The sequence below is a fragment of the Belonocnema kinseyi genome, chromosome 3 (genome assembly GCF_010883055.1).
Source record: "Belonocnema kinseyi isolate 2016_QV_RU_SX_M_011 chromosome 3, B_treatae_v1, whole genome shotgun sequence".
Taxonomy (NCBI): domain Eukaryota; kingdom Metazoa; phylum Arthropoda; class Insecta; order Hymenoptera; family Cynipidae; genus Belonocnema; species Belonocnema kinseyi.
In genome coordinates this window covers 110,754,259-110,777,040 of record NC_046659.1, presented here as the reverse complement: position 1 = coordinate 110,777,040, position 22,782 = coordinate 110,754,259, and the positions used below count along the sequence as shown (strand labels likewise).

Below are 22,782 nucleotides of genomic sequence, written 5' to 3'. Positions count from 1 at the left end.
TTGAAAGTTTAACTGCGTAGGTAAAAGTTAAAGCAATTCTTACATTTTTTAATGAATTTTAAATCTAATGGTTGATGCATCAATCTAGGATGATTTTAACCAAAATAGAAAACAGATAAATTTAACCAAATGATACAAGCCGGGGGTGTGTGGTTGTCCCGACTTGATCTAAAGTTGAGAGAATATTGGAGAGGATATTGTGGACGGCCAGGCGAGTGGAGGCCTGTCCATGAGCGGGTGAGAGCAAGGCCGGTGGTCGTGTGGAGCCGTCTGGACCTCTCCTGAGGCAGGGCTTCTCACCACGACGGCGACGATGTGCAGGTCTTCCTGGGCGTGGCGAGCCGTCGTGCCCTCCGGGGCAGAGGCTACTGCACCACGACTTCCGACGTCTTATCGGGCGCGGCGAGCCATTCGTGCCCTCCTAGGCAGAGGCTACTTTACCGCGGCTTAGGTTTCCCGGGGCTGGATCTCTCCTCGTACGCGAAGGCTCTTGTTGTTAGCCTGCAGGAAGGTGACCAGCTGGGCTATTGACCGAGTCTAGTTCCTGCGGCTGGTTGGAGGCGGCAGCGAGAGACGAGGGGCCTCTCGTATCTTCAGCAGGTATTGCCAGGGTAAAGAGGAGCAAGGAAATGGAAATCTAAAGTAGGTGAAGGGAGGGCGGGGCTGCAGTGAGCGTACCGACCCAGAAACAGTAGAATTGTAGGAAATTAGGCGAAGCGGGGCTGCGATGAGCATACCGACCTCCAGAAGGAAGGAATGATTGCGGGCGGGGCTGCAAGGAGCTTACCGACCCTAGAGAGAGAGAGAGAGAGAGAGAGAGAGAGAGAGAGGGAGAGAGAGGATAAAAGATTGCGGGCGGGGCTGCGAGAAAGCTTACCGACCCTAGAGAAAGAGGGAGAAGCAGAGTGGAGTGTAGAAGTAAGGATTGTTTCTCAAGAGAGAAAGAAAAGCGACCAGGAATTGTTTTGAGTTCGAAAGCACTTTATTCTCAAAAATTGGCTTACAAAAGTTAGCCGAAGGCGATCAGGGGACTGAGGTTACCCAGCTGGAAGCCCGAATAGAAGTGCGTGCCTATGCTTGCACGCACCCGCTTTTATGTCCGATGGCCAAGAGGCGGGCCGGCCGGCGATTGGCGCGGTCCTCTTGGCCACACGCTTCGCTGATGGAGGGGCGCGTCGGCTGCCCGGTCCATCCCTTCTACTCGCCTTGGTGAGCGCACACCCGAACTGTCCAGCGACAATATGGCGCGTCGGGCGAAGTCGCGCGAGCTTCGTGTGCGGTAAAATACAAAAAGAGAGAATGCAAAAGTATAAAACTAGCGAAAAGCACAATTACTTACAGATAAAGTTTTATAAAATCGAGAAAAATATAAAGCGAAATATCATAATCAAACAAAAATCTGTTCTTTCTAACCCCGGTACTTACAATAAAAAGGAAAATGTAAAACACACAAGAATTACAATTAGTATTTTCATTTAATGGGCAATTTTTCTATACGTATTGGTCACGTTGGGTTGGCGACCGCTGGTCGCTTTCCCAACGAGAAGGAAGAGAGAGAAAAAAGGAGAGAGAGATGACGCGGCGTGAGTCATGCTCACAGGCCTGGCGCGTGACGGGGAAACCTTCCGTCGCAGATGCGCCAGGTGTGACTTTATGACTCTCTTCCTCCCATTGACTAATGGAGAGCAAGCAAGGTCGTCTTATTGCCACTCTAAAGCAATTTAACCCAGAAGGTTTTCCCAGCCTGGGTTTATGTTTTGTAAACACAGACGGAGAATTATTCCAGGCAAATTGCTTCAGAGTGGTTCTCAACTATGGAGCCATAACACAAAAACAACGAATTTTCAAAAACAAATACATGAATTTTCAATAAAAAATTTTGTAATTGATTAATCAGCAACAAAAATGAGTTTAGAAGGAAGGGAAAAGATTTTTCAACAAAATAGTTTGATAGTTAACAAAAGTAATCAATTTAAATGAAACATGTTAACGAAAGTGTTCGATTTTATTTTCTTAATTGTGTTTAATTGTCAATTAAAAATAATGAAGGTCTAAACAAATTTTTTTGATTTATAATTGGCTTGTTTTGATTCAGTTCATAATTAAGCAAAAAACAAGAATTAAGTACATTACTAAAGGTAATAATTAATAATAAATGCTTATTAAAGAATGAGAAATGGCATGAGAAATCGGCAAGTTTAAAAAAAAAAAGACGAGATTGCATAACACATTTAAGTTTAAAAAAAAAATGCGATTGCAATTTCTCAAAACATAAAAATAGGCTTGTTTGTGATTTTCTAATATTAAAACCGTAAACAATTTGAAATTTGAATCACTATGTTCAAGTTCGGATATATTTGAAATCATCTCAAGTTAAAATGTGAGATTACGAGTCAGGCAACAAATTTGTTGCCTATAAAATTGTATTATTATAAACAAATTTTAAAGACATGCGTTATTTCAATACCGTTTTGTATAGAAAAATTTCTGTGAAATCCAATACGTATCGAAGTAGCAGTTTAAGGTAGTTCTTGTGCCAAAAGCCAGATATCTGAAGAAAAATCGTTTTTCTATGATTTCAAGAATCAATATAGATATTATGACTGATGTCATTTTAAATCGAAAACATTATTTTTATGTAAGATATTAAAATTTAACACAAAAACCAAAAATTCTATTGTAAACTGAAAAAAAAACAACAAAAAACACATAAAATTTTCGGACAAAAATAAAAAAGTATTAAAATAAAGTATGGAAAATTAAATAAAGTATTATTTAAATAAATAAATTATTTAAATAAAGTATTAAAGTAATAAAATATTTTTGTTCGAAAATTTTATTATTTATTTTTTTTCCGATTACAATAGGATTCTTGGTTTTTGTTCATTCGTTGTGGTCCAAATTTGGTCGTTGGATTCTCGTTTTATTTAACAGGATTTTGCATTAATTTGATTATTGGACGTTAAATGTGATTTTTAATTTGGATTTTGGTCCAGTTGAAATTTCTTAAATTATAAATTTTAAACGCGTTTTTTGCAATTAAATTTTTTCTGACCGTCGCTTCTCACCATTTTTTTAAAAATTAATATGCATTTTAACAAATGACGACTTATTTTTTACGGGAAAACTTTCCCTACAGCTCTACAGTTTCCAGGTCAAAAAATAACTAAATAATCTTAAAATACAATTTTTTGTTAAAAAAATTTTTTCTGAATACAAATGTTTCTAACGATTTAGAGCCATTGCATGGAATTTTTATTGTGGTTGTTGTGAATTTTAAAACTGTTATTAAAAAAAATATTTTTATTTAGAATGATATTACTTATGATATTTCGTTTTTAAAAATCATAGAAAAACTATTTTTTCATATATCTGACTTTTGACACGGCAAATACCTTAAACCTTGTTACCTGCAAAAATTTGCTGACACCTAATATTTGGTTGAGTCATAAATAATTAATAATAACGAATAAAAAATTTCCGTCCTCTTATACGACGCAAATTTTTCTTGCATTTGATATGCTTTAAAACAGCTTACCAGTCACATGTAACTGAAATTTATGTTTGTTATCAATAATAAAAGTGAATAGAATAGAAAAATCATTGTTCGTTTTTCTCATAACAAAAATCTTTACCATCTTATTTGTACATAAATAGCTAATCAGAGTTTTATAATTTCAGGAAATTCTAAACTTTAGTTAGTTCTCTTTATTAAGACCAGTTTTCTTTAAATTTTTGGTTTATTTTAAACAATGGTTTGCATAAAATATAAGTTGGACAATCTATCACGATACATATATAGCTTTTTTCTTCTGGGTAAAATGTGAAGATTTTCTATTTGCTAAGAATTTGTTCAAACCTATTGTAGCTGCTAATTTACCACTAATTTTTTTTTAAAATATGTATTTCGAAATAATAAGCAGCGGCTTGAAAACCCACAAAAACCACAAAAATCTCAAAAGGTGCCTTGTTTTAAAATAATTTATAAAATCAAGAAAAAATATATTTTATTAATTCCTGTAAATGTTGATGGAGACTTCTAAGTAAACTTCAGAAAAAAATATAAGTTAAAATTGTTTATTTAACAGCTGTTATTTAAAGGCTTAGTTTTTCCTTTCTTTTTAGGAATAGTTACTATTTTTATTTAATCCTAATGATCGAAGTGTCGTTTTATTCTTTAAAAGATTTTCTAAATTTCTATTTGGCTTGATTTTATTTAAAAAAATTAATTCAGAAGTCATACAGTTATTATTGTTATAAACAATCATAGTTTTTATTTTAATTAACCGGGCCCCAATATAATTGTAGAGAATCCTTCAAAGAATAAAATGAGGCTTTGGACATCAGGATTAAATAAAAATTTTAATTTTTCCCTGAAGAAAAGGGAAAAACTAAACCTTTAAGTATCTGCGGTGAAATAAACAATTTTAACCTGAGCATCTGTTTTAACTGTACATCCTTAAACCATTTGATACAATTTTAATTTCAACTAGTTTTACTTCTTAAAACTCTCAATAAAATATAATGACCGTTTTCGGGATCACCACATTTTTTAAAGAATTTTAATAAATTATAAAATAAAAAAATATTTGTAATGCGTGAACATTTTTATCAATTATTTTTCAATTTCTTGTAAACTGAAAATGTTTAGAAATTACTTTTCCATGATTATATATTAATATTTTATTATAAATTCCTTTTGTCGTGTATTATCAAATTAAATAATAAGTTCCGCTAAATACATGAAGATATCGTCAAATTAACTTAATTAATTTTAGATTGCTTTAACTCTGATAAGTTGTGTCTATATGAATAAGATGGAAATTAACTTTTCTTCTGAAAATGTAAGACAAATTTTTACAATAACTGAAAATGAAAATTTTATATTCGTTAATTTAAATTATTTATAGCAAAAATAAATATGATAAATATGAAAATAATGAAAATAACGCACTTCTTAAAAATTCGTTTATAATAATAAAATTGTATAAGCAACAAATTCTTTTCCTTATTAATATGCTCAAATTTTATCTTGAAATTATTTCAAATATATCTGAAGGTTAAAGCTAACGAAGCAAATATTTTTCTAAAAAATTGACTTTTTTATCTTTTAAAAAATACACTGAAAACTATGAAAAATGTATAATGTTGTTCCTTACACTTTTCAGGAATCTAATGCTCTTTAATTATTAAAAATATCTCTAAGGTGGTTAAAAATAATGAGTCAAATTAATGTTGGTCCATCGAGAAAATACATAGAAGTAGAAATGCTTTACTTTATTTATATCTGTCGGATATAATAATTTATAAATATTTTCCACTTGTGTCAGAATTCTTTGAAAATCTTGTTATTGAAAAAAGTTTTATTTTCGAATATTGAATTGTTTGTGATTTTAACATTAGGAAATTAAAAAACAAGACAGGTAAAAGTGCGTTACACCTATCTTATATGGACCAGAAATGATCATTATGTGTGTTTAGCCTACTTTTGAGTTTCAAAAAATTCCAACGTCATTGTTTTTAACAAATACAAATCTTTTAAGCAATCTGTTCCTATTTTTAACTTGCCGATTTCTCATGTTTTTCATTTCTATAGCCTTTTTAAAGATGATTATTTACAATCTTCAGAAATTCACATATTTTCACAAAATCATTGTTTATTCAATAGGCAATTATTATTGATAATGACATTTATTTAAAGAATTAATGATCTATTACTGCTTAAATATGAACTACATTAATAGAAGCCAATAAAGAAATATAAATATTTTTCGCTAGAATTTTATTCTTTTTAGTTGAAAATTTTACTGTTATATTTTTTGTACGAAATTCATCTCATAATTTTCAACTAAAAATAGGAATTTTCGACTAAAAATTGAGCTACTCAAATAGATGCATTTTTAAATCAAAAAGGCAAATTATAAACAAATGTTAATTTCCATGCAAAAAATATGTCTATTTGACTTTTTAACATAAAGGTATGAATTTTCAACAAAAATGGCATTTTCTGGGAAATAGTTTCATTTTCTTCCAAAAAGAATGATTTCTCTAAAATATTGTTTACTTTTTAACAAGAGACATGCATTTTTATTTGAGAAAGATTTATCTTCTGATCAAATAGAAAAGTTTTTTTATTAAAAAGACAGATTTGAAGAATAATATTTGGATTTTTATCCAAGAAATGCTTCAGGTGATTTTTCAGTACTAAAATATAAATTTAAACCGAAACTAAATTTTTTACGAAAATAGTTTCATTTTCAAAAAAATGATTTAAAAAAACCTGAAAGATCTAATAAAAATTCTTCTCGTTTATAAGGCTTTACACAATATTTGGAAAATTCCAGACTCTTGGAAAGATACTCAGGACTTTAAACATTTTGGCAGAAATTCTCCCAGGAATTTTAAGGAAATTTGTTTATTCAATTGAAACTAATTGAAATTCTTATATAGCTTCCTAAGTGTCTTCTTAAATATTAAAATATCTACATTTTTTAAAAATATTTGAAAGTTTAATATTATTTTTGATCTACCTTTTTTGGTTAAAAAAATCAACTTATTGGTTTAAAGTTAGACAACTTTAAAGAAAATAAATATTATTTTTGTTGAAGATTCATTACTTAAGTGAAAAATTAATACTTTTAGGCTGAAAATGGAATTATTCTCGAGTTGAAAGTTGAACTTTTTTTTTCGAAAATTTTATCTTCTCTTTATGAAAATGTATGGACTTTGATGGAAATTCCTATTCTTTGTTTACAATTTTGGGGCATACTTCTTCAATGTATGTTGAAGATTCAACTGTTCAGTGAAGAATTACATTTTCTTAGTTGAAAAATCTATCTTTTAGGATAAAAATATAACTTTTTTGTTAAAAATTAGTCTTCTTATAGAATATCGAACTCCTTGATTAGGAGTAAACTAATTTTCACAAACCTTTCAATCTTCCTTTCTTTCTGTCGCAAATTCATTTTTGTTTATTTCATTTTTTATACTATTATAATACTAATAGTGTAAATTTTGATTTTTTTCTCTAATATTTTCGATTATTATAATCAAAATGATAGCTTTTACAAAAAATGGGCAAATTAAATTTTGTTAAAATTTCTCAAAGCTGAAACTCCTTTCAAAATTTTTTTGTTGGTAATGAGAAATTTCATAGGACATTTCAAAAGCTGTCATAATTTATTTCCAAGACAAATTTTTATCGGAACACTTGAATTCTCAGCCTAAAAATATTACTTGTTAACGAAAAAGTTCATTTTCAACCAGACTATTGAGTTTGTAAATCAAAAAGATTTTTCCCACAAAAAATGTATAATTTCATTTCGAAAAGATTAATTTTATACCGAATCGCGCATTAAATATAAAGATAATCTTTTCGAAATGAAAAATTGAATTTTTTCTTAGAAAAATTTTTTTGATTTACAAATATAATAATCTGGTTGAAAATTAACTTTCCCTTTAAAAATTGATATTTTCAGGCTGAAAATTCAACTGGTCTGATGGAAATTCAAGTTAAAAATAAATTATAGTTTTTGAAATGTCCTATGAAATTTCACATAACCAAAAAAAGAATTTTGAAAGGAATTTTAACTTATAGAAAATTTAACGAAACTTAGTTTTCCCTATTTTTTGTAAAATCTTTCATGTTGCTCATAACTATCGAAAATATTGTGCAAAAAAAAATATACAAAATTCACGTATTGAGCTAAACGGCGTTAGATACGGAGAAAAGTTCCAGGACGGAATGAAAGTTTTTAAAATATTTCAAAAAATTTGGTTTAAAAAGTTTCTGACAGGAGTTATCGTTTTGACTTTATTTAATAAAAATATCATCAAAAAATCAAAATTTCAAATATTTTGAGCCAAATAAAGTGAGATATAGAAAAACCATCCAGAAAGCATTTGCAGCTTTTGGAAAATTATACAAAGTTGAATTTACTTCTTTGTTGATAGTAGCTGTGCCATTTTGATGATATTTATAAATTTTATTTGTTACAGCTCTCATTAAAATAAAACAGCGGTTATCATGGCCACCCAATTTTAAACATATTTTAATGAATCACTAAATTAAAATATATTTTTACAGAATTCAAATTAATAAATAATATAGATTTAAATTAAAGGTATATCATACAGTTTATTATAATATTAAATAATAATTATGCATGACTGAATTGAAATAACGTTAACTGAATTTATGCAATTATGAATTTTTTTAAAATAAAAAACAAGCTCTTAAATGAGACTATTTTCATGGTATGACGCATGCTCCCAATTTGGACGAACATTCAAGCAAAACATATTTGTGTTGATTCAACGTTTTGTGTCTCCAAGCTTTAGTTATAATGAGGCGACATTTTCCAAGACTGTACATCGTTGGACCCGAATAATTCCGATTTTCAAATGTATAAATTTATATATATTTAAATGTAAATAAAATAATTTTTCGCAGAAAAAGTATATTGAATTTGGGATAAAATAATATACTATTTAATTTCCGGTACAGTCAAAATTAAGCTAATTATAATTTTAAGTTTCTAAGATTAGATGAGTGTTTAGAAAAGCGTAAGAAAGGGTTCAAAAATTAAAATAATGTGCAGAATTCCTGAAAATAAAACCAAGAATCCAACGACCAAATTAGGACAACCACCAGAAAATTTTCCTATTGTAATTCTAAAACAACGAATAAAGAAAAACACCTCTTTCTCCTAAAAGAAAAGAAAAGAATTTTCCTTCTTGGACAAAAATTCAAAAAGAGGAAAGAAAAATGAGAAGGAAACCAACCAAACCCATCTCTTTTCTTTCTTTCTTTCTTTCGTCTTTTTTATTTTTATTATTATTGACTCACAACAACAAATCATTTGTAGAACATAAACACATTTTTATACATTAAACACATTTTTTGGTGTTTCTCATATTCATGTTCTTAAATTTTTTTTGTGATTTGCTAATACTCGTAATAAAAATAAAAAAGACGAAAGAAGGAAAGAAAGTGGAGGGGTTTGGTTGGTTGTCTTCTCATTTTTCTTTCCTCTTTTTTATACTTTGGTCCAAGGAAGAAAATTCTTTTCTTTTTTAGGAGACAGATGTATTTGTTTATTTGTTGCTTTCAAATTTCAGTATGAACATCTTCTAGTGCTTGTTCGAATTTGTTCAATGGATTCTTGGTTTTATTTTAAAGAATTCTGCACATTAATTTGATTACTTCAGGTTAAAAAGGATTTTAAATTTGATTTTAAACTCATTTAAATTGCCTCAATTTTAAATGCGTAAAACTCTTCTATAGCGCCGATTTTGGAGATGACGGTTGTTGGGAACAAACTCATTATAGCCCGCTCTGCTTTTGTTTGTTCACGCATGAGTGCTTAGCTGAGTGACAACGGCAGACCCCGCGCACCCCGCGCAACTCCTGTTTCACCTACATGCGGCGCGGTGTCATTTCTCGGAGGGGCTATAGAAGGAAGCGGTATTGAAGGGTTTTACTGTATTAAAATTTTGTATGTCTGTGTAATTGAGTATTTTGAAATTCAGCTCATAATTCATGCAAAGTTGTTATTCTGGTAGTATTTAATATTTTATATTCATATTTGAGATTTATATTAAATTTAATATTCTCACCCTGAATCTGCAGAATAACCTCCAGGGTAAGAGATAGAACGCTGATGTAGATCTTCATTTTTACCGCAAGATTTTTAGAACGGAGAGTGAGACTGTTTGAAAATAATCACTGCTTTATATACCAATCACTGTATTTCAGTACAAAACCTTCAAAATTTTGTAAACTTCCTATTTGCGTGGACTACGTGGAAGAGGGAGAACGATATTTCTCAAGCCTTGACGAACTTTTAGAAATGAAAACCTCATTTCCCAGACCCTGGAGTCTCTTCTTGTACCAATAACACACAGGTGTCTTCATATCTCAAGTTCAAATTCTAATCATTCAAAACAAACCAATTTTAAATTCCGGGTTTCCCAACTTGTCGTCAAGCTAGAAATTTGTTAAATCAAAATTGACCTACTAATTCGAACAAAAAATATTTCTAATAAATTATATTAAAAGACTTTTTTTATAAGGTACCAAATGGAAATTTTGTATATAAAGTTTAAAAATCCATTTGCAGCATTCTCTATCTTCGTAGGATTAAGTAAAAATATATTATTATTTATATAAATATAATAATTATGTTTGTTAGTATTAAATTAATAATATTCGTTTGGTAAAAAATTTTTAAAATGTGGTGCGAAATTAGTTTTGTTTTATATTTAAAATGAAACTCTCTACTAAAAATTTGGGTTTTCTATTTTTTCTAGAAAATTGATTATCCTGAGTCTAAAATTTAATTATTTTCTTGAAATATCGTCTTTTTTAATTAAAAAATGTAAATACTAGGAAAACTTATATTTTTGGGTAGTAAATTAACTATTTTCCGAAAATTCGACGTCATCGCTTGCAAGATCAACATTTTGGATGTAATTCTTTTCATTAATTGAAACATCTTCTTTGTATTAAAATTCATCGCTTTTGTTGAACTTTTGTATTTTTCGGATTTATTTAACACTTGCTCACTGAAAAACAAAATTGAAAAATATAACATTATTTGTCAGTAGCTTTTAAGTCAACCTCAGTTCGCAATACCAAACCGGCAGTCAGGAAAAGCGAAAACATTTTTTTCGAGATTTATATGACTCAGAATTTTTTTAGAGAAAGATTATGCGTATAGATTTTTTTCCTTCAAGTTTTATAATGTCAACATTTTTTTTTTAATTTACAGGGTTGCGATTTGACCAGGAAACACGAAAGTGTCCCGAAATTTAATTAAAAAGCCGGAAATTTACTTATTATCCCAGTGAAATTCAAGTTTTCATTATTCAAATAATTTTGATCAATTTAAAAAAGTGATTTTGTTTTTCATCTACCGTCATAGGAAATATAAGTGTACTTATTAGATTAAGGATTCATTTACTTATTGAAAAACTCAACTACTCGGTTATAAGTTAAACCAATTTATTTTAAAGCAATTTTTACTAAAGATTCATAGTTTTTATTAAAAATGCATCTTTTCAATAGAAAATCTAACTAATTTGATAAAAAGAAGTTTTTTTTTGTAAACGATTAGATTTTGAAGGGAAATTTAAACTATTCTATTTTTTGTTAAAAATTTATTTTCTGCCTCTGTTTCCTACTTTTATTTTTGTCTCTAATGAGCCGAAAGTGAGATAGTTTGGAACTTTGCGTTTTAATAGTAAATCTTTTACATTCTTTTTAGAATAAACAATTTCTTCGTAAGAAAATATAATCCTGTTAGATCTTAAATTAAAAATTTATCTGTTTTTCGAATGAAATTTAAAATATTTGGCTGAAATTGACATTTTTGACTTAAAAATTCAACTATGTTTGAAAATTTATGCACTTCCTGGAAAATTCGTATTTTTTATAAAAATATTCATTTTTATGGATGAAAATGGCTCTTTCTAAATAAATTTTAACCGTCCCAGTTGAAGAATCACTATTTTAGTTATAAATTCATCAATTTGTTTTAAAATTAATTTCTTCGACTGAAAATTCAACAGCTCTGTTCTTAATTGAAAATTGATCTTTATTATTTCAAAATGTCACAATTTGCATGAGAATTGAACTGTTTTAAGTAAAGAGTTAACTGTATTTATTGAGAATATACGTATTACTTTAAAAATTTGGTTTATTAAATAGGAAATTTTATTTTTCCATGAAAGTTAATCTTTTTATATGAAAATTTTTCTTGTCAGTTAAAAATTAAAGTACAGCAGTTAGATATTTATCATTTTTGTTGAAAATTTATCTTTATGGTTCGTATTTTTTTTTTATTGTTACAATTAAACATTTATTTCTGGAGTTGAAAAACCAGTTATTGGATTAAAAACTTGTTTTACCTTTATATGAGAAGATTTTTTTTTTAAATTTAACTATTTTATTGACAATTTATTTAATTTTTAATTCGAATTTGTTTTGAATGAAAATGTATCTATTATAACAGGTAATATTCCATAAGACTGATTGAAAAATTCATTTTTTGGCAAGGCATCTACTTTTTATTCAAAATTCAATTATTTAATTTTCCGTTGAAAAACGATCTTTTTCAGTTAAATATCCGTGTTTTCAGTTTAAAATTAATCTTTTCGGTAGAAAATTAATCTTTGTGGTGTATGAGTAAAAAAACGTTCCAGAAAGAATTTAGAGTTACAGTAAAATATGAGTTTATTTATTTTAAGACAATAATTAGACATTTTTAATATTTAAAAATATGTTAATATGTACGTGATCCAGCCATTTTGGATGAAAACATAAAAATTTGAAGCATTTTCATTTCATTTCCAATGTACGATATAAGACACAGCCAAGAAAATAAAAAGCATTGCTTTTGGAACGCCCTACACGATTATCATTGAAAATTTTTTGAATCTTCTAAGGAAATCGAAAATTTAAATTTTGATGGAACAACAGAAAATACAAATTTAAATTTTTCGGTCAAGCTATGCCAGATGTGACAAAACATGAATTAACACGAATTCTGCGCTCAAAAAATATCTACAAAATTGTTATTATTTACTTCTCGATGGAACGCGTATGTTTTTTCATTTGTGAAAAATAACATTGAAAAAAATTTAATTTTTGCAAAACCACACAAGTTACGAAAAAAAAAAAATTAGTAAAAATAATTGTGTACCTAAAGCGAATCTGCAAATTGTTTATCAATAGCTTTTTGATAGGATGCACAGTTTTTGGTTTAATCTTAAAAATAATACTGAGAATAAAAACGGAAATTTTTTGAACAAACGAAATGGCAAAAAAAAATGATAGAAAAAAGTTTTTTACTTAAAAAAGACATGAAAATTGGCTTTTAATTTATTTACAGAAGTAGATGCGAAAAAATCGGAAATTCCAATCTAACGCCAAAATACGCGAGACGCCTAAAAATATAAAAGAAGACTTGTAGGATATTTTTTTATCTATACAAAATAATTGGTAAAATAGCTAATTTTCATTTTAACAACGAGAGGTAGGGAGGTATATATGAAGAAAGGATTCTAGCTTTACATTTTAAGGTAATTCAGAAAATAAATAATTATTTAGAAATACCTGTCAAAAATAAGAGGTATAGCCTGTAAAGCATGCAAAAAATGACCAGAAGGGGAACCAAATTCGGAGTAGGCTGTTTAAAAGCATTTAATAAAAAAAAAGTTTCTGAAAATTTAGAACCGATAGCCGCCATATTGGATGAGTTAGATGGCGGGGGGGGGGGGTGATTCCATTTTCGTTTTTCTTTCTTTTTCTAATTAAGAAAAAAGCTGAAAAGATTCATAGGACTTTTTTTTAATCATTCTCAACGAGCATGATTTTTTCGAATAAATCTTGACGGAAAACACAAACTGAAAAATATCTAACTTTCTATTTTATTTTTTTGTGTCATAAAATTGATGAAATATCTTTGTTTACTACAGAATAATCACCCAAATGGTTATTACTGTATATTTTTCAGAGTCTAAAGTTGGGGGGGGGGGGGATCTTAGTGTAAAAGATTAAAAAGAGTAATTTTCTGATCAGGGTGATCCAAATTTATAACTGTAATATTTCAACTTTCAATTTTTAGTAGTAAGTCCCCCCTCGCCTTTTTGTTATTTTCCCGGGAAAAGAAATAACGTTATTTTTCACAACGTTGAACTGTGTCCCTGGGCTTTTGAAATCAACACGTGTTTTTAAATGGAAAAAGCTAGATGTGCGAGAAAAAAATGATAAAAAAGAGTACTATTTATCAACTTTTTGGTGATGTAAGGTACGGTCACTTCTTCAGGAGTATTTAGAAAATGATTTTCACCCAATAAATTTTAACTTTGACACCCAAAATCCCTTATATTCTTCTCGGAAAACGCCAAAAAAAAAATTGGAGATTTCTATCAAATGCATGCTAAAGCCTGTAATTTTTTGTAATTTTTTCAACATGAATTATTTTTAATTGATAAGTCACATATTTCGAAGTATTTTTCCTAATTTTTTCCATCTTTTTAAACAATTATTATTTTTTTTAAATTTCATCCACCCCCTATACATCGCGAAAATTAATTATCTTTTGGGATAAATTATACAATGTTAAGAAATTGTAACTGTCTTAGTTCTTTATTAACACATTTCGTAACTACTTAAACAATTTTCATTGGTTTACAAATATTTTTATCTCTAAAATCGAAAAAAGTATTCATTTTCTGGAATAATAGCACAATTAAAGAATGATGAAAGTAATATATTTTTTAAGGATTTTTAATCTTTAGAACGAATTCTTATTGTTAGAATAATATGGGTTGTACGTTCTGAGATAATGAAATACATAATATTGAGAGACATCATGTCAGAGATCTTAAGCAAAAAAAATGTTCCTGTCAACGTCAATAATTGCAGAAAAGTATAACTTTTCAGGATTTACAGAGAAATAAATTGCTTAAGAAATTGGTAAGAATCTTTAACATGAATTTCGTAGAAGACTGGTATTTCGCATTTTTTGGGGTACTTTCCGGGCACACTGAAAGCGGTTTTAGGTTGTTAAAATTTAAGGTTATTAGGTGTAAATTATTCTTTGAATACTTATTAGGAGATGATTATGCCTTAATTCACAAAAAGTTTATAACGAGTACAGTGTAAGTCTTCTATAGCGGCGATTTTGGGGCTGAAGTTGGGTGGGAACTGACACATTATAGCCCGCTCCGCTTTTGTTTGTTTACGGCTGGGTGCTTGCCTGAGTGACAACTACATGCCCCGCGCACTCCGCGCAGCTTTTGTTACACCTACTTGCTGCGAGTGGTTAATTCTCGGAAGTGCTATAGAAGGAAGGGCTATTAAAGAGTTTCACTGTATTTCTTTTTTCCATTTTTTTAATCGATCTTCTTCCCTTTGAGAACTCAAAGCTTAGGTTAACGTTGAAAAAACGCTATTTCTTCAGGAAAATGAAAGAATGGGGGAGGGGGATATAAACAAAAGTCAAAAGTTGAATTATACAGGTATAAATTTGTACCACCCTAACGTAAAAATTACTTAAATTTTTTGGAAAATTTTTTTTGAAAAAGTCAAGCCCGTTCAGAATGATTAACAAAAGTTCTGTGATTGTTTTCAGATTTTTTTAAACGATAGAAAGAGGGGGAAAAAATTAAAACGAAATTGACATTACCCCCCCACCCTTCAAAAAAATCCAATATGGCGGCTTTCGGTTTGAAATTTTTGGCAAGTTTTCTTTAATTTTTTTATTTCTTGTTTAAAATGTTTAATTTTTAATGATACGACATCCAGTTGGAATGTTAATCAAAATGTTTTCGGTACTGTCATTCATTCTTTTGGATTTTTAGAACTTCAACTAATTTCTAAAGGAAGCGGATAGGAAAACAAAATAAAAGAAAAAGTGAATACAATTTGCAGCACTTTTGACTGTCTAAATATTAGTTTTTTAAATTAAAATTCTTAAATCGTATATGCGCCCTTCGTAATTAAAATAGTAAGTAATAAAATATTGAATTAATTGTCTAAGAACATTAATATTTTCAAGATTTTTATTATTCACCATTTCAATTTTAAACTCGTTAAAAGATTAGAAAATTATATTTATTTACATTTAGCATTAAACACCAATTCAACATAACATTTACAGTCAAACCTGACGAACGTTAAATCATAGCTCTTTTGACATTACATCCACAAGAATTTTGTTCTTGATTTTTTTATCTGGGATGTCTTACAAGTATTTTTTAATAGAAAAATTAATTTTTTCCTGGAGCCATTTTTTAATATAATCCATTTGAAAAGTTTAAATACTTAGTTTTTTTTAAAACGAAGTGAGATATAAAAAAATACGAAGGCTAATTGCTTCAAAAAATTTCCTTTTTAATTTTCAATATTAATTAATTTTAATCAAAAACTTGATTTGTTTACTTCAGTGAAGATTTCTTGTTTGTTTTTTTCTTTTTTTAGATATAATTACACAAACCAACAAAATTTCAAAATCGGAAAAACCTAGAAAGACCAGCATTACACGTCAAAACCCTATTTTATTTTTCGTGAATTTATTCATGTTGAGAAAAATTCACAAATATAGTGAAACGCTGTGTTTTTCGCACATTTAGGTTAGGATATCTCGGAAACCTAGGGTGATGGAACATTTCTGTGGTCAGATTTGGATTTAGCGCACCAAAAACCTGTGGGTAGGTATGGTCGTCTTTCTAGTTTTTTTCCCTTTGTCGGCCTGTTTTATTTTCATCAGAATTGCTAGAAATAAGCTTATCCTCAATTTTTTTTAACTCTTGAAACTTTCCATCGTGGCCGATAACATTAAAAAAAATATATCTTCAGATAATTCGAAAAACAAACATTTTGTCTCTTCTAATTTTCGCAATAGTATAAAAGAGTAAAAACCAATTTTTACCTTTTATAGTAAAAGAATCAAGATTTTCAATGAAACAAGGTGAGAATAGACATTATTACGGATAGCTTTTTGTAACAATTCTGCCAACGAACAATTTTGCTCTTATGACTTTTCTTAATTTCTTGTCACGTTTTCGAGAAAAACTGGGAATTTTGATTTTTATCAATGAAAAATATAATTCCTTTAGATATGTCTTCGTCGAAAGTCTTGTATTTCATAAAAAATAGTGAAAGACTTTCCAGATGCAAAATTAAGAGAATCATCCCGTGCAGAAATTGCCAAATGTTTGCCTTATTTCCGATTTGGGCCAGATCGGGCACACAATTTTGTGGTTTTTAGATTTGGTCCCGCCTGGACCCCGACTTAACAGCCAAGCTTGCCTGTAGATGGCGCTTCATTAATTTCGGGGACTAAAGTGGGTTGACTCCAAATCGCCCAAGTTTCAACGTAAAGTGTCGTCACAAGACGAATGCGTAGGTATACTATACTTCAAAATTTTCCTGAATTACGTGTTGAAGACTATAATGAGTAAATTTATTAAGAATGTTAAGATGAAACCTAACCTCGAAATGAGGTTATTTATTTATAAGAAAAGTATCAAAAGTAATATTTCATTTGTTGAATGTGAAAACGAATTAGATCAACAATGACGTCATAAACATATTTATTTTCGCGTATTTTTAGGTTATTTGATACTTTCCACAATTGGGTTCAATATAGAAATTGAAAGCAACTTCCATTTAGAAATTAAAACCAAAAATATATTTCAAAATACTTAAATGGTTTATCATACACATATGTCGGCTGTTACGTTGCGTCGTTTGACTTTTTCCGTTTGCTCGAAAAAAAGTGTCAGAGATACTCCAATTTTTTCATATCGCGATCTGTTAGATAACCTGACATTTATGTTCTTAAATTTCAGTTAAGGAGGTGATATATGCGATTTTAATATTATTTTATTTAAGAATCCCTTTTAATTATGAATAAGAAAAATAAATTAATATGGGCCCGATCGGGGCCAGATATGGTTATCTCTGGGCGCAGCGCTTGGGCCCCAATCGGGCATCGCGTTTCATTTCGAGTCTGGCCCCATCTAGATAGTCCGATTTGGGCCAAATTCTGCCAGATCTGGCCCCGATCAGATCCAAATTGGAATTTCTGCACGGGATTCATGGTTTTCGTACCTTTAAGTTGAAGTCATCTCAATGGACTCTTGTAAAAGGGTTTATACCCTTTTACATTACCTGTTCTTTTTAACTAAAAATAAAACGTTTTAATTTTTCTTCCTATTTTTATCAATATGACGTCTGTATTTTTCTACCTAATATGAATACAATATTAAACTTTTCGTAAAAAAAAGAATTGAAATATTATATTATATGAATAGCATATTTGGTCAAGTGTGTCTACGCCTCCTTTTGTTACGTTATAAAAAAATTTTATAACCTGTAATTTTGTTCCTTTAAAATTCCAGCATTGCAACTATTACAAGAACTGAACTAATTTTTAGAAAACCTTTTCTTTATCTATTTAGACTTCGCCAAAAGAAATTACCATGCACAAGCTTATACTTGATGCACAACTCTTTGTAACTCGAAAATTGTAACCCGTCGCACAGTAGGGGATTTTGGATTTGTTCGTGCAAATAATCGACAACTCGTCAATTTTCAACCAAATTGAATTTTTTTAAATACTCGTGAATAAACTTACTGTAGGAGAGATACTATGTTATATAGAGATATATGTTTTTTCTTAGTTGGTTTTTATTTGATAAAAAATTAACTTATTCTATTTTCAGCTAGAAAATTATATTTTTTTGTTGTATATTTGCCTGTTTTGTTGCAAATTTGTAGTTTTTATTTGAAATAATCATATTTTTTTCTTAAAAATTCAACTACTTGGATGAAAGTTGCACTAAGTGATTTGTTACAACCTCATCTTTGGTTTACAGTCTTTTAAACAAAAAATATGATATTCCGAAAAACGAGATTGACCTAATTTATTACATAATTAAATAATTAGATCAACATGAAAACCATAATTTTCTACAGAACAATTGACTTCTAAGACAAGAAAGATCAGCTTTCAACAAAAGAGTTGGTATCTGATAAAGAAAGATGATTTTTAAACCTAAAGGTTCGACAAAATATTTTGATGTGCAAGTCCTAAAATACATTTGTGAGTATTAGTTCTCATACAAAGTATAACATTTCCAGCCAAGAAGGATTTTTAAGTTAAGAGAGAAACAAATTCCAAACAAATTCTTAAAGTTTTAAACCAAAAAGACAAATTTTAGGCAAACCATTTAAAACGCGAACCCGAAAATATTAATTTTTTTCTAAATAGTCAAATTACAAAAAAAAATTAACTTTCATCAGAAACAGTTGATATATTAATACAATATCTGAATAGTTAATACGAAAAGACTACTTTTCTCAAAAGACATTCTAATTTTCAAACTGAATTCAGTAAAAAAAGTTATTCATAATCTCTAGAAAATTGTTTCAAATTTCCAGACACTTCAAATTTCTTGCTCCTCATTTTCGCCTTTTTCACAATTAAATCACACATTTAATTATTAAAAATAAAAAATCATTCATTGAGTCAAAGATACAGTGTTTGAATAGTGAGAATCCATAAGTTTTACCGGAGATTCTCAGGTATCAAAGAGAGAGCACCTGTTCGTGGATGCTGTCAATTTCTACCACTTAAATTTGTCTTGCCTTAATAAAGGTACTGTCCAAATTTGGTCGTTGGATTCTTGATTTATATAACAGGATTTTGCATCAATTTGATTATTGGATGTTAAATGAGATTTTTATTTTGGACTTTGATCTAAATTAAATTTCTTGAATTGTAAATAATTGAACTATATTTACGGTCAGAATTGTTTATTTTACCGTGCTTATTTGCATATATGTGATATTAGTGGAATTTTCATGACTTGAAGAGTTTTCATAGCATTTCTTAAGATTCCAGAGGGTTTCGAAAATATGAAGCTTTTCAAGAGATTTTGAAAGAGTGAGAGGCGTTTTGATAGTTTAACGGCTTTGCAAAGTTTGAATATCTTTTAGGCATTTGCAAAGATTCTTAACGATTGTCACGGATGTGGAGTATTTTACTGCATTTTTAAGAGAATTATTAACGGAATTTAAAAGAATTGTCACATGATTCAAACAATTTGAAGGGATTTTCTCGCATTATATTTGTTATTAAATGTACGGCTAACATAGATGATAATGCGGATCTTTACATTAAATGATTCGATTCGCCCTGTTCCTAAATTATCGAACCCTACCTCTCCTATAGATTTCCGTCCTATATCCATCCTATGTGCCTTGTCTAAACGTTTCGAACGCATTGTCTATTAGCAACTTACTTTACACATTGAAACAAATAATTTAATTGACCTAATGCAAAATGGGTTTCGCGCCAGACATAGTACGTTTACAGCGTCACTTAAAGTAACTTAGACTTTAAATTGGCCATTGATAAAAGGAAAATAATGGTTGTCCTTTTTCACTTTTCTAAAACGTTTGTTACAGTTAACCATAATCTACTATTGACTAGACTCAAATCGCTCCACTTCTCAAACATGGTTGTTAAATGGTTTGAATCGTACCTTTGTAATCGGTCTTAAAGAGTGAAAATTAGCAATGGTAAAGGTCAGTTTGTGGGAGGTTAAGAGTGGTGTTCCTGAGGGATCCACGCCTGCACCGGCTTTATTTAATATTTATACCTCTGAACTTGGTAACGAGCTTCAACATTGCAACTATCACAAATATGCTGATGACTTTAGGCTTCACCTTTCCGGGCCAATTACCTGTTTTGATCGATGGACGTAGCATTCCATTTGTAGAATCAGTGAAGGATTTGGGATATATTCTTAATCGCATTCTCACTTAGAATAAACAAGTAGCGGATATTTCGAGGAAAACATAAAGAGTCTTCCAACAACCTAACAGAATTAAAGAATCACTTCCTACTTCAACGCGTATCCTCCTACTTAAAAGCCTTATCCTTTATTTCTTTGACTACGGCTGTGTAATTTACGAGGATCTTACTGATAAGCGAAATTCTAAGCTTGTGCGCAAGCTTAATCCTTGCATTCGGCTTATCTATAGCATTCCCAAAAGTAAACATATTACTCTGTATAGAGAAAGAGCAGGACTTCTTAATGTCGCGAGAAGACGACAATTCTTTATGGGTGATTTGCTTCATAGTTTATTCAGTGATGAAGCTCCGCACTATCTACTTAACCTTTTCCATTTTATTTACAAAGATCAAACGACACATTCCAAACTCCGTGAAAGAAAGAAAGTAGCAAAAATTCAGCCACACCGTACTTGTAAAATGCAAAGGTCATTTATTATTCGTGGGGCTCGTCTTTGGAACAAACTACCTATAATAATTAGAAACTCACCTTTTCAATATCAATTAAGCAAACTAATTTTTGGTTACTTATGTAACACATCAAATCCTACCCTCGAAATTACACATCAAAAAAATTTGAATCCGTAAATTAGAATATATGTGAGTGTATTTATGTGTGTATTTACTTATAAGTACTAGTAAATTTGCGTATGTATATTTATATTATTTTTATGTTAATAGCCTGCATCTAATGATGTGAATTATAGTTTATTTCTTTTTTTGTATTAAATGCTTGTTTTTAATTTAAATCGTCAAAAAGATCGCTGTCATATTTTAACTGCAACATGTATTACCTGTTCCTTATAGGGCTATTGAGCTCTAGGAACTTTTAACAAATCAATGCAAATACAAATACATGGGTGGTGGTTGAAGGAGGCATGTAGATATCTGTTTGTACAAGTGAGTTTTCTGTTAACTTCATGTCCTAATGAATTATGAGATCTTTTATAAACTAGTGCATTCAAGAAACAAAATTTTCCGTTTTTCTCAATTTTCATGGGGAATTGTATATTAGCATTTTAACAATTCATAAATTCGAGAAACTTATTTAGTTCATCTAGTCTATGTCGCCAGATGACAAAAGTGTCGTCAAGAAACGAAACCAAAATTCCAATTCAAGCACGGATTGGTTGAAGATTTTGGTTCTCGATGTTCCATAAAGATCATAGGTGACTTAGGAGTTCGCACAGCTTCTCCTATGGTTTGTCAATAAAATTAGTTATTAAAAGAGAAGTGAGTATTATCAGGATAGTGATCTATTCAAGCTATGAATTTGGAGAGAAAGTTTGCAAAAGATTTATTAATATCAATTGTATCATAGATTTGTACTTTTGTGAAGAGAGATGCCACGTTGAAATTCACTATGGTGTCTTTGGAATAAATTGACATTTCTTGTATCTTTTAGATAAGGTCAACTGAGTTTTGGAAGTGAGATAGGGAGTTTCCTGTGCAAGTATTCAGTTTATTGGCGAGAAAGCTCGCTAGCTTGTAAGTTGGTCAGTTTATTGCGTTGACGATTGCGGTGAACATTGAAGCTTACTTCTACAGAATTAACCTGAAACTGAAGAATTAGGTACACAATTGAAACCCAAAATATCTCTTTTTGTCATAAAGAATCATCGCGAAGAATTTGATATATTATCATGGCAATTTTCATGCAAACTTATGCAATATAATATTCATTAGAGAGAACTGCATTTTTCTTTTAGCAAAAAAATTATTTTTCTTTAATGTGAGAAGAAATTGATGAAAACAGTTGCAAGAAAAAAATGCCGTTTTATCAAGCGAAAACATATCACCTTAAATATGGACAAAATTAATAAAAGAATAAATATTAAATAATTTGAACGAATGCTGTATTATTTGAAATCATAGATTACATTGCACTTGATTGATACAATTTCCTAATGTTCTAATGTCCCTCATGGCCTTCTCTTCATTATCCCCATAATGCGTAAAGCAACACCGTCTTTGCGTACACGAGCATGTGACTATATTTGATTTGATTCCAATTTGTGAAATTTAAATTCACATAACATCACACTTATCTTTGATTTTGTCAAATAGTAAAAATATAATGCCTAGGGTCGGTGGAGTACATGGTGAATTGATGTAATACCTCGACTTCAACCTAATCATGAAATGAATACTTCCTAAAAATGTTGCACTTGAATTGAATCTATTTTACCTGCTATTGAGTTGAAAAAATTGTACAAACTGTTAAAGACTTCGACCTACATGTTCTTCTATAGGAAAAAAGCTATATTTTTATCTAGGAAATAATTCCGCTATAATCGTCTGATTAGACTTATTTATTTTTTTAGAAAAAAATTAAATTAATCAGGTGAATTTAACTGCTTACAATATACGTAGGGTAGTGCCTTTCGAGATAACCATAAGGCAGCAGCAT

The 22,782-nt window shown here is 29.6% G+C and overlaps 1 protein-coding gene across 1 annotated transcript in view; it reads right to left on the bottom strand.

Moving 5' to 3' along the window:
- Window positions 1–20,335, bottom strand: part of LOC117169991 — a 35,858-nt gene extending 15,523 nt beyond the window's left edge. The window contains exon 1 of the mRNA XM_033356505.1: window positions 20,179–20,335. Coding sequence (XP_033212396.1) covers window positions 20,179–20,335 — 157 coding nt within the window. The remainder of the gene's footprint in view (window positions 1–20,178) is intronic.
- Window positions 20,336–22,782: the final 2,447 nt, after the last annotated feature.